At 62.7% G+C, this 13,920-nt stretch overlaps 1 protein-coding gene, 2 long non-coding RNA genes and 1 pseudogene across 3 annotated transcripts in view; all 4 read left to right on the plus strand.

The window, feature by feature from the left end:
• The first annotated feature begins 5,002 nt into the window (after positions 1–5,002).
• On the plus strand, positions 5,003–5,945 carry LOC121022868 (uncharacterized). Its single transcript, XR_005787136.1, has 2 exons — positions 5,003–5,308; positions 5,487–5,945. It is a non-coding gene; the product is annotated as an uncharacterized LOC121022868 (long non-coding RNA).
• Positions 5,946–6,181: 236 nt separating this feature from the next.
• On the plus strand, positions 6,182–6,307 carry LOC121022874 (uncharacterized; annotated as a pseudogene).
• Positions 6,308–6,550: 243 nt separating this feature from the next.
• DIPK1B (divergent protein kinase domain 1B) overlaps positions 6,551–13,920 on the plus strand; it is a 15,159-nt gene continuing 7,789 nt past the window's right edge. The window contains exons 1-2 of the mRNA XM_040464368.1: positions 6,551–6,602; positions 11,903–11,912. Of these exons, the coding sequence (XP_040320302.1) occupies positions 6,551–6,602; positions 11,903–11,912 (62 nt within the window). The remainder of the gene's footprint in view (positions 6,603–11,902; positions 11,913–13,920) is intronic.
• LOC121022867 (uncharacterized) lies at positions 7,651–10,462 on the plus strand. The gene is made up of 2 exons (XR_005787135.1): positions 7,651–8,147; positions 9,229–10,462. It is a non-coding gene; the product is annotated as an uncharacterized LOC121022867 (long non-coding RNA).

The raw sequence follows: 13,920 nt of genomic DNA on the forward strand, positions 1-13,920 counted from the left end.
GAAAGACAGACTCAATCCTGTAACGTCCTATTTGGAAAGCTAACAAAACCTTTTTGTTTCCAGAAAGTGAAACCCCAGAGAATCTTCTGGGTTGGTGGAGATACTGAGAAAAGAGATGTTCTCTAAAATCAGTGATTCCCACATAGGTGGGGACTGGCAGGGCTCCCCTCAGGTTCCTCCCCAGAGCATGGCCAGAGCAGGGACACTCTGGTTTGACATGCTAAGTGCCCCGAGTTCCCGCGGTGACCCAGGTGACCCGGCGATGAGTCCGCCCTGGTCCCTGCTGGGTAACAGCTGGGAGCCCTCCTGGGCATTTGCTGGGACTAAGCCAGACAGCACATGACACCAGGTGACATAATCAAGGCTGGGTTGGCACCCCCTCCCGAGGCCCGAGTGAGCCTGCAGCCAAGGGGAGGGGACGTCACTGGGTGCCAGGTGCTGGTGCAGGGGGAGAGGGAGCGGGCGGCCCCGGGGACCTGCGGGGTCCCGCAGGCAGAGCCACAGAGGCCAGGCCGCCCACAGCCTCCTTCCTCCGGGGCAGGGTGGGGCCCTGTGGTCTGCGTGTCTCTCTTGGGTTGGGTGGCATGCCTGGAGGGAAGGGCCAAGGCTCTCCGCTTCTGGAAGCCAAGATAAAGTGAGCACTGTGTGACCCCTCCTCGCCACTTGGCAGCTGGGACAGGGGTGGGGCACCTAACCGTCGAAGTCCTAAGATTTGGCTTCACACCCAAGTTACCCAGTGCACCAGAACCTCAATTTCCTAGTCTGTAAAATGGGGACACTAACCCCACCTAGCACAGCTGGGATGAAATGAGCACGTGGCCCAGGCTGGCCCAGCAGGGGCCACTCCTGACTTTGCCGCTTGTGTCTGGAGACACCCTGCCCCAGGGGGAAGTAAGGGGGGGGGGCAGGACGAAAGCCCAGGAGGGGGGTGTCTCAGAGATCACGCAGGATCAGGGAAGCGGGCTAGGGAGCAGCTGGTTATATAGGGGGGCAGGGGTAGGAGGTGGGCGGCGGAGCCCCCCATGAGCCCCCTGTCGCTTCTGGGGGGCACCTCCTGGGGAGAAGGCCCAAGGGAGCCGGGCCTCTGGTGGGATGGGAAGAAGGGAAGTAGCCTGGGGAGCCTGGCCCGCATGAGGGGGGTGGGGCGGTCCCAGGGGGCCCGGCTGGCGTCGGGGAGGGAGGCCGGGGGGGCCTGCACAAGCCAGGCCGGGCTGCCCCTGGGCGCTCAGGCTGAGCTCGCCTAGGCCGACATGGTTTCAGGCCTCTCGCGCACACCATGCCATCCTGCCACCTGTAAATAAAGCAGCCTGTGAATCTTTCATGGGCTTGTACTTAAAAATAGATGAGATGAGGCCTCTGGGCCCAATTCCCAGGTCTCTGCAGTGGGCAGGGCCAGGGCCGCGGGGAGGCGGGGAGGGAGGGCGAGGGCTGCCGGCCAGGGCACGTGGAGCCTGGGACGTGCGGCCCCGGACTCAGGCACCAATGGGCAACATCACCATCTGGATGTGGTTTCTGGGGCTTCTGGGTCACAGGCTGGGAGGAGGGTCTGGGAGCCGCAGAGCGACAGCCAGCAAGACCCCTCTCCTCTCCCCAGAGGGGTTTCTGGCTGGGACGTGAAGGGACAAAAGGGGACAGAGGGAAAGGTGGAGAGGTAGGGGGACCCCGCTGGACAGCGCAGGGGAGAGGAGGCCCCACGAGGAGCCAGGGCTGGAGGCCTGGTGTACGGAAGGGCTGGGCCCCCCACGTGGCAGCCCCCACGCGGCCCCTGCAGCCGAGACACGCGCGTCTGACCCCTGGGCTTGGGTCAGCAGCCCACGTGAAGCTCCACCAGCCGCCAGAGCCTCGGGTCTCAGATGAGTCCTCGCAGGTGGCCTCGCCCAGCCCCCCTCCCCAGGGACACAGGGACCCAAGAAGGCATCCCCGGGACCCCGGCCAGCAACACGGAGCCCAGAGCCAGACCCAGGTGGCCCCCGTGGCCCCCAGGTGACTTGGGACCAGCCCTTCCTTCCTCAGTTTCCTGATCTGTGCACCGTGGGCCAGGATGGGCGCCCGGGGGCCCGTGAGGCCGCGTGTGAGACACCAGGCCTGCGGGCCTCTCCTCCTCGGACAGGCTGCCTTCTGGTCAGCTCACCCTTGGCCCAGCTGGCATCCAGACTCCATCAGCTGCCCCAGCACGCCCCAGGCCGGCCCACCCGCTGCCCTCTGCCCTGCCCCGCCCGCTCCTGGCTTTGGCTGCTGGCTGCGGGGCTGCGTCTCGGGGCCGAGGAGCCTTGGAGGAGCCCTGGCCCGCTCTGTTGCCCTCTCACTGCTGGGGAGACAGGAGCCAAAGAGCGGTAGAGAAGGGGCGGGGGGCCCTCCATTCTGAAGGCCGGCATCCTGCCTCTGGCACGGGCTGGGGGTCAGTGAGGCGGGTTGCAAGGAGGCCCGCGGGAAGGCCCCGGGGGACCGGGAGCGAGAGAGAGGAAGGCTGTGCCCTGCCCACCAGGCCCCGTGCACCCTTTCGGGAAGTATATGCTGAATTCCCGCAGCCCTGAAGTCAGGGGGTCTGCTCCCCTCCACCGGACTGTGGCCAGGCGGGTGTCTGTCCCCTGAGCCACACCGGAGGCACCTCGCGCACCCCATCTGGAGACTCAGACGCACCAGTTTGGAGGCGCGGGCCCAGCTCTGCAGAGACCTGGGCCTGAGTTCCACCCGGCGTCACTGGCTGGCGGCTCTTCCCCCTGTGGGTCACCGACGGTCCGGGCCCAGCGGGGCCCGGGAGATGGGGCCTCACCTTCCGTGGGTCCCCCTGCCGGTGCCTCGGTCCCAGAGCCATGTGCCTGGGGGTGGCCAGGGCCCCCCACCCCCCAGCCCCCTGCCTCACCAGTTTTTGGTGAGCAAATGAATGAATGAATGAGGCAGTGAGGGCACGACGGGATAGAGGAATCCTCCCTCAGGAGCCCAGAGGGAGAGCGCGTGTGCGGAGTGGAGCCTGTCAGCTCACGGAATACCAGACGGGGGACAATCGGGGACACTGTCCGTAGAAAGACACCAAGGAGCTCTGGAGGTCAGGGCGGCTGGCAGGAGCGGTCGACGTGTGTCTGTGCAGGCAGAGTGGCCAGCACAGCGATGGCCCCGCGGGTATGCAGACCCGAGAACGCAACGGTCGCGGACGTGGACCGAGCACCGCTGACCTGCACGCGGGCCTCAGGTAGCGCCGTCTGTCCCTCGGCTCTCCAGTTTCTCCGCGGAGACCCCGCCCCACGCGACCGCCCCCAGCCTGCCCGCGCAGGCGCACTTGCTCAGATAAGGGGGCGGGGTTCTAGCCCTCGAGGGGTGGAAAGTGAGTCAGAGCCCCTAGCTCCGTTCACGAACCCAGTTCAAGTCCGGGTGAATTCACGGTGTAACTATAACCAAGGAAACTCCTGCGGGAGCACAGGGGCCATGGTGGAGGCGGAAGCCTGGCCGGTGGAGAGGGATCTGGATGAAGAGAGAAGCAGACCCTGCTCAGGACCACGCGGCACAGTATGCAGGCCCGGAGAGTGTCAGAACGCTAAGGACAGCTGCAGCTGACCTTTCCAGAACAACCGGATCTGGCCTTTGACCGCCAGCCACCGCACACTTTACCACCTGGAGGCCTGGACCAATGAGTCCTGAATCCTGCCGCCTCGAGTGAGAGGCCAGAGAGAGGCAAGGTCCCCCCGTTCAGCCCCACCTCACCCTGCCTCTGCCTGGATGCCAGCCAGGACGACTGCCAACATCCACCTGGGTCACCGCTCGGGGCAGGTGTGGCCTCCCGGTGGCCCACCCGGACACCAGTCACTGAGCTGATGAGCTTGGAACCAGAGCTGCAGCCCCGCCCTGGCTCCCTCTGCTTGCGGGCTGCTGTCGGTGCGGTCCCCGGAGGTAGGGTCGCCAGGTCTAGCCAATAAAAGCGCGGGACGCTGTAGGAGTTGGATTTCAGATAAACAGGGACTACTTTCTCAGCCCGAGTATGTCCCGTGTCATATTTGGAACATACCTCTACTAAAAAACGTTGTCTTTCTGAAATTCAGGCCGAACCGGGCGCCCGGTGTTTTATCTGGCGACCCCTCCCCCAGACTGGAGCCGCGGCCCCCGCGCCCGCCCCTGGGTTCTCGGGCGTCCTCGGCCTCCGCCCGCCAGCCAGCCGGGCCCCTGCCCAGCGCCGGGCAGCGCTGCCCTCTAGCGGACGGACCCCGGGAGGGCGGAGGCGGGCCGGGAGGCGGGGCCAGGGCCAGGGGGGAGGAGCCCCGAGAGGCCACGCCCCGACGGGAAGCAAAGGCCCGGGGTTGACCCGAGCCGCCCGCCCGCCCGCGCCGCGCCCGCCGCGCCGCCCTGTCACCCCCTCCCCCCACCCCCCCGGGCTGCAAGCAGGTGCCCGCCCCGGTGGGTGGGTTCCAGCCCCGCGTTGGGCTCTGGGCTGACAGTGCGGGGCCTCCTTGGGATCCTCTCCTCCTCCCTCCCTCTGCCCCCGTCCCCCTCCTTCTCACGTGTGCCCTCTCGGTCTCTCAAAATAAATAACAGATGAGCGAGAAATAAAGAAAAAGTAAAACAAAGAAACCAAAAAGGCAGCGGGTCAACCCCCGGCCGCAGGGGCCCTTCCTTCCCCACTCCCATCCCAACACGACCAGCTCAAAGTCTGCCTGTGTGTTTGGCTTGGGACATGGTTTTGGGAGTCCCGGAACCCTGCCGGGGGTGGGGGCGGGGGCTGCAGGGGAGGAAATGTAAGTGAAAGTGGAGGCACAGTCTCCTTTACAAGGACTGCCGCACCTTGTGTCTGCCCCGAACAGGTCGTCGTAACATCGACACCATTTCCTCGTTGAATAGTGACTCAGAGAACATCTGCCTCCCCCCCCCCCCCCCAGCGGCCAAAGGTTGCTGTCCCCCAGGAGGCAGCCCGGGACAGCCTCGGGATCAGAACTGGTTGGGAGGCCAGAGGTCAGTGGCTGGGGGCCAGAGGTTGGGAAATGAGACAGAGGCACAGAGACAGAGAGAGTCAGGGCGTCTCCTGACTGGTGCCTCGCCTCCTGGATTCCCTTAGATGTCCTCTAGGCCTGCAGTCTGGAGCCCCCTCCTCCAGGGGGCCCTCTGGAACTTCCCCACCAGGTGCACCTCTCCTGCGCACTCGTCTGTCTTAGCCGCCAGGCAAGTAGTCCACGGCAAGTGCAGGGCCGGGTGGAATTCACACGTGCGTCCTGAGCACCTGCTCGTGGCTTCTTAGTGACGGCTGGCACTGAGTTCCAAGAGCAACAGATTACCAAGTAGGTGCTGCTGGGGAGTTGGAGCACGAGGTGAGGCGGGAGCACGAGTGAGTTGAATTCATGTTCTCTTGACCTTCCTCGGTGGGAATCCTGTCCCTCTAAATCAGGGATGCTGGGAGAGACTGCGGCTGTGCGGGGCGGGAGCCAGGGCCCCTGCCCTCGGGGCGGGGGACGCCTGCCTGCTCGCCTTGCACCTGCCCCGACAGAGCCCAGTTTGTTCCTCAGAGGCGGGGAAGCTCCTGGGAGCCATGTGAGCTCAGCGGCAGGGGCTCCTGCGTCCAGCAGTGGAGGACGGCGGCCGCCCAAAAAGACGTGTCCACATCCTCACCCCCGGTGCCTGGGAATGGGACCTTATTTGCAAAAAGGGGTCTCTGCAGATGTCTTGAATTACGGATCCTGACATGAGCGGGTCACCCTGGATTATCTGGGGGGGGGTCCCTAAAGCCAGTGACCACCATCCTCATAGGAGAGGCACAGAGGACAGACAGGCAGACACAGGGTGAGGCCACGGGACTCGAGCGAGGGGGCCACAGCCCAGGAGAGCCCGGAGACAGCAGGAGCCGAAGGAGGCAGGAAGCACCCTCCCCGAGAGCACCCGAGGGTGAGCACGGCCCTGCCCACACCTGCATTCTGGACTTCCAGCCTCAGAACACTGAGAATAAAGTTCTGCTAGGTTTTTTGAAAAATTTTTTAAATGTTTATTTTTGAGAGAGAGAGCAGGAGTGGGGGAAGGGCAGAGAGAGAGGGAGACACAGAATCCGAAGCAGGCTCCAGGCTCCGAGCCATCAGCACAGAGCCCGACGCGGGGCTTGAACCCACAGACCGCGAGATCACGACCTGAGCCAAAATCAAGAGTTGGTCGCTCAACGCTCAACGGACGGAGCCCCCCAGGTGCCCCTGAGCAATTCTCCTTAAACTGGAGCTTTGTGCAGGGGCAGCATTGTAGCCAAGGAGGTTTATCCGGGGTACGATTACTGCTAATTGAAGACTTTCCCCGGGGCACCAGGCTGGCTCGGGTCAGTGGAACATCCGACGCTTGACCTCAGGGGCATGAGTTGGAGCCCCACGTTCGGCATGGAGCTGACTTTGGAAGACAACGCCTTTTGGATTCTTTGTAACTTGTTTTTCTCTCAGAATAGTCTCCCCACGGAAGATGCATCCAATTCCAAAAGTGTCCTGTGTCCTCCACCCCCCAGGAACCCTCTACTCGGGGTCCTCTCGCACCCCAAGATACAGCAGGCTAAGACAGCGAACGGACCCACGGTCAGAGAGTCAGGAGAAGCCCGGTGATGCGATTACGGCTGAGGGTCCCTGTGACCTTGTGCCAAAACGTCAGCCAGGCTCAGGGTCCTTCGAAGACTTGACTGGGGCTGGGGGATTCACAGGCCGCCAGCTGCTGCTGGCCGCGGGCAGGACGCCTGGGCTCCGGGCCACACTGACCGCCTGCCTGGCCAGGCTGCTTCAGTGTCCTTACTGCCTGGGTGGCGGCTTCCCCAGGGCGAGGGGTCTGAGACAGCAAGGTATATGCCAACACCCCCACTGTGCCAGGAGGTGGGGTCTCTGGGGGCCCCCTGGGGGCCTGGCCACCACGGCCACATGGGAATAAAACCACGGTGGGAGACACTGAGGTCAGACCCAGGGCAGAACTTTCTTACTGTAGCACCAAACCCTGGAACCTTCCGGGTCTCCGGGTCCCTGCTGCATAGTCCCTTCACGACTCTCACGGGGGCTCTACGTGGGGGACGATTCCTCGGCGCCTAATGGATGGCCGACCTGGGTCTCCGAGGGGGTGAGCAACCCCTCAGAGCCACTCGCTGTAGGCCCGGAACCTTCTTTCTGATTCCACATCTCAGCCTTCAGCCACCCTCTGATGCCACTGCCCACAGCGTCTTGGGTGTCATGTGTGGTGGTCACAGCCACCAGCCTGCCCCGCCGTGGCTATCTCTGTCCCTCCCTCCACTCCCCCGCCCCACCCCTGCCCACATCCTGACCCCCTGCTGGTCTTGTAGGAGCTTCTCCAGGGATGCAGAGGTCACCAGGTCCCAGGCAGAGGCAGACTTGGCCCTGGGTGCAGGGAGTGGGGGGTCCGGGGGAGAGCCCGACATGGATCGGGTGTGGGGGTCAGGGTCTGACGGGGAGTCCCAGCATTCAGGGGGCCTGGTGACCTGTCAGACAGGGAGGGGGGCCTCTGTGCGGTGGGCCGAGGGGCGGCTCACAGAATAAGGTCAGTCCTTGGCCCCAGAGGACCGTGCCACCCGGAGGGAGAAGCAGTGGGCTAACCCCCCCCCCCCACACCCACCAGGATGGCACCCTCGGAGTTTTCATAGTTAGGGGCCCATGGCGGTGCCAGGCGGGGCCCTGCCCAGCATTTATCACGGAAAACAGCTAAAGCCTTTGACCTGCAGGTACCCGGCCGAAAGTTAATCATTAAGGAATGGGGCACAGATTCACCCAGAAGTCCACTCACCCAGCCCTGACGCAGGAAGGAGGAAGGTCAGACAATCCTAAACACCCACCAGGAGGCAACGGGTTACGTAAATCAGGGTCCCTTCAGGCAACAGAACATTGCGTCACCCTGGAAATGGCGCGGGGGCCCTGGGCTCTCAGACCCGAGCTTGGTCCGTTCTAACGGAGAAGCGCGTGCCCCAGGGTCCCGGAGGAGGTCTGCCCCAGGGACACAGGGGCCGCGGAGGTGCCCCTCGGGAAGTCCAAGGCGCTGGGGAAAACCAGTCTTTCTGGGGCCCAAGGGAAGCCTGTCTTTACCATGACGGTTAGACCATCTCTGTGATGTAGCATCAGAACGAACACACAGCATTTCGGACTTCACTGCCAACTGCGGGTCCCCGGGAATGGGACTGAGGACTCTGGTTCTACTGAGAGAAGCAGGTCAGGGAGCAGTGGGGGGGGGGGGGGCCGCGCAGGGGCACACGCCACCGCGGGGGCTGAACCGCACTCCATCCACACGCGCGCGTGCAAACAGCACTCGCGGCTGACACGACAGGCGCTCGCTTCTCCGGGTTCCGGAGCCAGGACGCTGGAGGTCAGGGTCGGCTCCTGGTGAGAACTCCCCGGGCTTGCAGACGGCCACCTTCTCTGGGTGTGCGCACCTGTGGGGAGAGGTGGGGAGATGGGGGGGGGGGAGAACCGGGGGCACTAACCCCATCACCCCCAGTCCCCTCCCAGCAGCATCACCTGGGGGGTTAGAGCTCAGGCTGTGGAGCTGGGGACGGGACTCGGGCCACAGGAAGGCTTCCCCCCTTTTACGAAAAGCGGTCACAGGTACAGTCGGCTGAAGATGAGCTAACTACACACGGGAGGTTTACACACACACATACACACGCGCCCCTTAAAAAAGTCCCCTCAAATCACAGGGAAGTTTGCCAAAGTACCCCCCTGTGGCACCCCCAAAATTATTCTGGGTCGGTCTGTCGCGCCCACGTGGTTCTCTGCGGGTTCCCGGTGGCCCTCTCTGCCGGAGTCAGGCCGGGAGGCCGGTGCCCCCGCGGGACAGAGCTGGACCCAGGCCCCCCGCCCTGGGCTTCTAGCTGCGCCCTGGGCTGGGAGAGAGTCACCCGAGCCAGGGGCCGGGACTCCTACCTCCCTCGCGCCCCCTTCCTAAGGAATAAAGCCAACTTTTGGTCACTTAAAAATGCCGAAATACATACGCGTCATTACAAAGCGGACAGGGGCCCCCTCCCCCTCCCAGCCCATCCCCCAAGGGGAGCGCGGTTAACCAGCCTGCTTCCGAACACAAACACGCACACGTTATGCCGGTGCGGCCGCACGCACACCACGGGCTCGCCGCCCACGCACACGGAGGCACGCACGTCTGTTCGTCACAAACACGGTATCATTGTACACGGAGCGCTTTGCGATTTGCTTTTGTCGTTGTAGCGGGTTGAGCGGTGCCCCCACGCGGCAGTTATGTCCGCCTGGAACCCGAGTGTGACCTTTGTGATCTTGGCAGAGGTGCTCGAGGATCTCGAGGGGAGATCGCCCCGGATCACCTGGACGGGCCCTGCTCCCAGCCGCTGCCCTTGCAAGAGGAGAGGACACCGCGGGGATCGGGGATCGGGCTGGGGCCCGGATAACTCCTGCCCCTGGCCCCCATCCCCTGCAGACAGAGATGGCCGGCGCCTGGGGAGGTGGCCCTGAGCTCCTGCCAGTATCCAAACCATCCTGCCCCGCCCCCCCCGCCCCCACCTGGAGGCCCTGAGAACTCCCAAGCTTCCTCCCCTCTCCAGAAGCCCCCCCACACTGAGAAAGTGACCCTCCTCCCTGCGTGCCTGGAGCCCCCACCCCTGATGGGGAGGTGGCCCCCCAGACGAGCCCCCCCTCCCCCCGCCCCCGCCTCCTTATCCCAGCCGGAGTGAGCCCTCTGGGCCACGCACTCACCGGCCGTTGGTCTGCGCCCCGTCCACGGTGATCCTGGGCCTTCCGGGCTGAAGTTCCACATCCAGAGCCCTCGTCAAGGGCCCTCAGGACCCCGTGCCAGCTGAGACCTCCAACCTCACACCTGCTGTGGTGTCTGCGGTTTCATACCTGTCCGTGGCCTCTGGGCCTCTGCGTACTCTGTTCCTCTGCTGGAACCGCACTCCTGCCCGGCCGCCCCTGTCCCTCATCCTGGAGGTCCCAGACATCACCCTCCCTGGGCCTGGCCTGGGTCCCCACCACGTGCTGGGCTCCTCATGCTCACCCCTCCCAGGGGACGACGTGGCCCCTGACCTCGGTCCAAAGGTCAGCGGGGCCCAGGGCAGTGGGATGGGTTATCCCTGGAAGGGCAGTCTTCCCGGGAGCCATTTTCCCTGTGACATACTTGCGCTCAAGACTACGGGGTACCAGCACCCGGGAGTTTTAGTCGGACGTGCGACTATCCAGAGGAAGACAACGTTTCCCAGCCATCTTTGCAGCAAATAAGGTCATGTGACTAAGCTTACAGGCACTTGAACAGAAGTGATAGATTATTTCCAGGTCCTTAAAGGGAGAGGCGTGCTTTTCACTTCTTTGCTCTTCCTCCGTGCTGGAGTGTGGAGGTGATGGCTGGAGCTGCGGCAGCCATTTTTGACCACAAGACAGAAACCATGTCTTGAGGACTGCAGCACAGAAGGCAGGAGTTTAAGTTCCTGACAACAGGGGTTCTCAGCCCTTGGATGCTTACCCTCTGAGCACAATGTGAGAGATAAATAAACTCTTCTCCTGAATAAGCCACTTTTATTTCAGGGCCCCTTGGTGACACCTGTTATGCTTCATGAATTCTTGGGCCTGTGATGTAGACGATGTAACTACTCGATCTGTGTAGTGAGTTGGATAGTGTCCCCCCAGACTCATATCCACTTGGAACCTCAGAATGTGGCCTATTTGGAAATAAGAGTCTTTGAAGGCCAGGTGTGAAGACGCAAAGACAGAGAGGGGACACACAGGGGGACGGCCGCCATGTGACAATGCAGGGGAGAGACGGCAGCGATGCAGCCACAGGCCAAGAAGCACCAAGGATGCGGGAGAAGCAGGAAGGACCCCCCCCCGAGGCCCCCCCAGGGATGCCCCCCCCCACCTCCGTTTCAGACTTCCGGTCTCCACAGCCGTGGCCGAATGGATTCCTTTTGTCTTCCGCGGGCCGTCTGTGATACTTTGTTACAGCAGGCAGTTATGCCCTAGGAAACCAACGTGGTGTGCAGGGTATTCCGGTGTGTTTTTGCTCTTTTGCAAAATTACAGATTAATGACGCCCCTTCTGGGTGCTGTGGACTGTAGGAATAAATGACAGCTGCTGACCGTGTGGGGCCTCTTGTGCTCGCGCATGGCGGGCGCCTGCTCTCTCACCCCACCCACCAAAACTCATCTGCCGAAGCAGCTGGCGCTTCCCAGTCGGGCGGGCCGCCGTTGCCACGGGGATCCATCATGGCGACACCCCGTGTCACCGATGGGATGCAACACACGGGACTTTGCACTGACGCAGACCTGGTCACCGCACACCAGACCCGACTCCTGCCCAGGGCTGGCTCACCGTTGGGTGGGGGGGTGGGTAGGCGGACACGGCCTGGGCGGGCGACCCTAGCTCCTGGCAAATGACTCCATCAGACTTGGACCCTCCCTCGGGCTACGCATCTTGCCTCCGACCTCACCCCTGCGCTGCTTCTCCAAGCCAAGGAGCTGAGGGGCCGTGGGTTTCGCCTGCAATCTGCAAGGTGCTTCTTTCATCACAAAGCACGCCCCGTGGCGGGCCGGGGCTCGCGGTGGCCGGGCCCTCCACGCGTCCTGCCGCCCCAGCACGTGGTGTTGCTGACCCTTCCCCAGGGTTCGCTTATGAGGATTTCTGACTCCACCTCTGTGCCCTCTTCCGGCCTGAGCACCAGGGCTGCCCCCAGGCAGGCACACGTCCGCTTGATCCCCTCCTGGGTAATGACCAGGACGAAAGGGTGGGGGTGGGGCTGCATAGGTCTTCTTCGGATATGCAGTATTCTACCCTGACCCTCCTGAGCAGGATGCTTTGTCTTTCCTCCCAGGGCACCCTCTGGCCGGCCAGGGGGCCCATGGGACGCAAAGTTGATGCTGGTCGAACAACCTGGACCCCCCAGCGCGACTGTCCAGGCCCTAGACCCAAGGACAACCTGGTTGAGGACACTGGGTGCCTGCAGAAATCACTGGCCATCTGCTCGCTGCGATTTTCTGGAACACCAGCCTCCCGGGTGCCGGGGACAGCCGTGCACTGACTGTGTCTCACTGGGAGCACTCAAACTGCAAAACCACACGGGAGTTCATCTTTTCCACAAATGCGTTCGAATAACTAGATAGCCATGTGCAAAAAAGCCCAACAAAGAAAAATCCCAAAACACAGAACCAAAAACCAAACTGCTCCCTTGATCTATCTCCTGCACCACGTACAAAAGTTAGCTCTAATGCAATCGCTGACGTACATGTAAAACTTAATACAGTAACTCCCCCCCCACCCCCATCCACCGGGGATACATCCCAAGACCCCCCAGTGGATGCGGATGGTACTGAACCCTACATGGGCAGACCTATGTTAAAGTTTCATTGGATGGGGCGCCTGGGTGGCGCAGTCGGTTAAGCGTCCGACTTCAGCCAGGTCACGATCTCGCGGTCCGGGAGTTCGAGCCCCGCGTCGGGCTCTGGGCTGATGGCTCAGGGCCTGGAGCCTGTTTCCGATTCTGTGTCTCCCTCTCTCTCTGCCCCTCCCCCGTTCATGCTCTGTCTCTCTCTGTCCCAAAAATAAATAAAAACGTTGAAAAAAAAATTAAAAAAAAAAGTTTCATTGGTAAATCAGTGGCTGAAACAGTAACAGTAACTAAAAGTTGAATGGCTCTAGCAATATGCCGTAATAAAGTAACGGCTGCGGGCTCTCTGTCACAACATCTCACTGCCCTGAGGGGGCCCCTCTCCTGAGGCTCTGGGAGGATGAGGTGCCCACGTGATGGGATGAAGGCGGCCAGGAGATCTGCCAGGAGGGTCACGTGGTTCTGGACCCCGGCGACGGGTGGGGGGGGGCGGGAGGGGGTGGTAAGCGGCAGACACAGCTGTTGCAAAACCTCTAGAAGAAAACCCAGATGTTTGCACTGCTCAGTTAGGCAAAGATTTCTTAGATGTGACAGACGTGAAATGCACAAACCACAGGAGGAAAAAATGGGTCACTTGGACTCCGTCGACCTCAGGAGCTTGCGCTCTTTTATGTTACTTCATTTCCTTTTTTTGGGATCTTGCGCTCTTTGAAAGACACTCAAGGGAAACAGAAGACGAGCCACAGACGGGGAGAAAATCTTTGCAGATCACCTGTTTGATAATGTCGCGGCAACGATGATAGAAAGGACTCTCAAAGCTCAATGACAAGGAAACAACACAGTAAAAAGAAAACAGGGGAAAATACATTTAAAAACATAACACGTTTTAGCAGGGAAGCCATACGGGTGGTTAAGAAGCTCCTGGAAAAAAAAAAAAAATGTTCGACACCGTCAGTCGACAGGGAAATGCGGGTCCAGCCACAAAGAGACACGGCGGCGCGCTCGCCAGCGCGGCCAGAGCTCCCGCTCCCGCCAGCAGGTGCCGCGAGGACCAGGACCCGGGGCGACGCCCCGCTGACCGCAGCCCGGCGGAGTCCGGGCTCACATCTCTGCCAGCCTCCTCCGCGCGGGAAGGGAAAACGCACCCTCTCACAAAACCCAAGGCGACGTTGAAGGCAGCCGGGCCCCCGCCCCTGCCCCCCACGTCCGCGGCAGCGCCGACCGAGCCCGGCACCGGTGCGGGCGCGCGGCTCCGCGGGCACACGGGCGCTCAGTGAATTTCTGGCTTCTGCCGGCGACAGGCCAGACCCCAAGGCTGTCCCTGCTCTCTTCCGTTTATGGGCCGCGGGGGCGCCGATCAGGGCCGGGGCTGCGCGGGCTCGAAGGGAGGGGGCCCGCTGGTGGGGGCGCTGCGGGGCTGCAGGCAGACACCCCGGCGGAACCGCGCACAGAGAAGGGCGCACTCACCGCGTTCCCCGAAAAATGGAAGAAGCGGGCCAAGGCTCGCCCTGCGTCCGTCCACCCCTCCTCCGGGCCCGCCGGGTGGCTGGCGCCGGACGCCCCCTCCGCGCCCCCTCGCGCCCGACCCCTCCCCAGGGCGCCCTGCCGGCGGCCGGCTCGTCCCTCCGCCCGGCGGGTCCGCCG

Source organism: Herpailurus yagouaroundi, unplaced genomic scaffold (genome assembly GCF_014898765.1).
Source record: "Herpailurus yagouaroundi ecotype Mexico unplaced genomic scaffold, PumYag 440, whole genome shotgun sequence".
Lineage (NCBI taxonomy): Eukaryota > Metazoa > Chordata > Mammalia > Carnivora > Felidae > Herpailurus > Herpailurus yagouaroundi.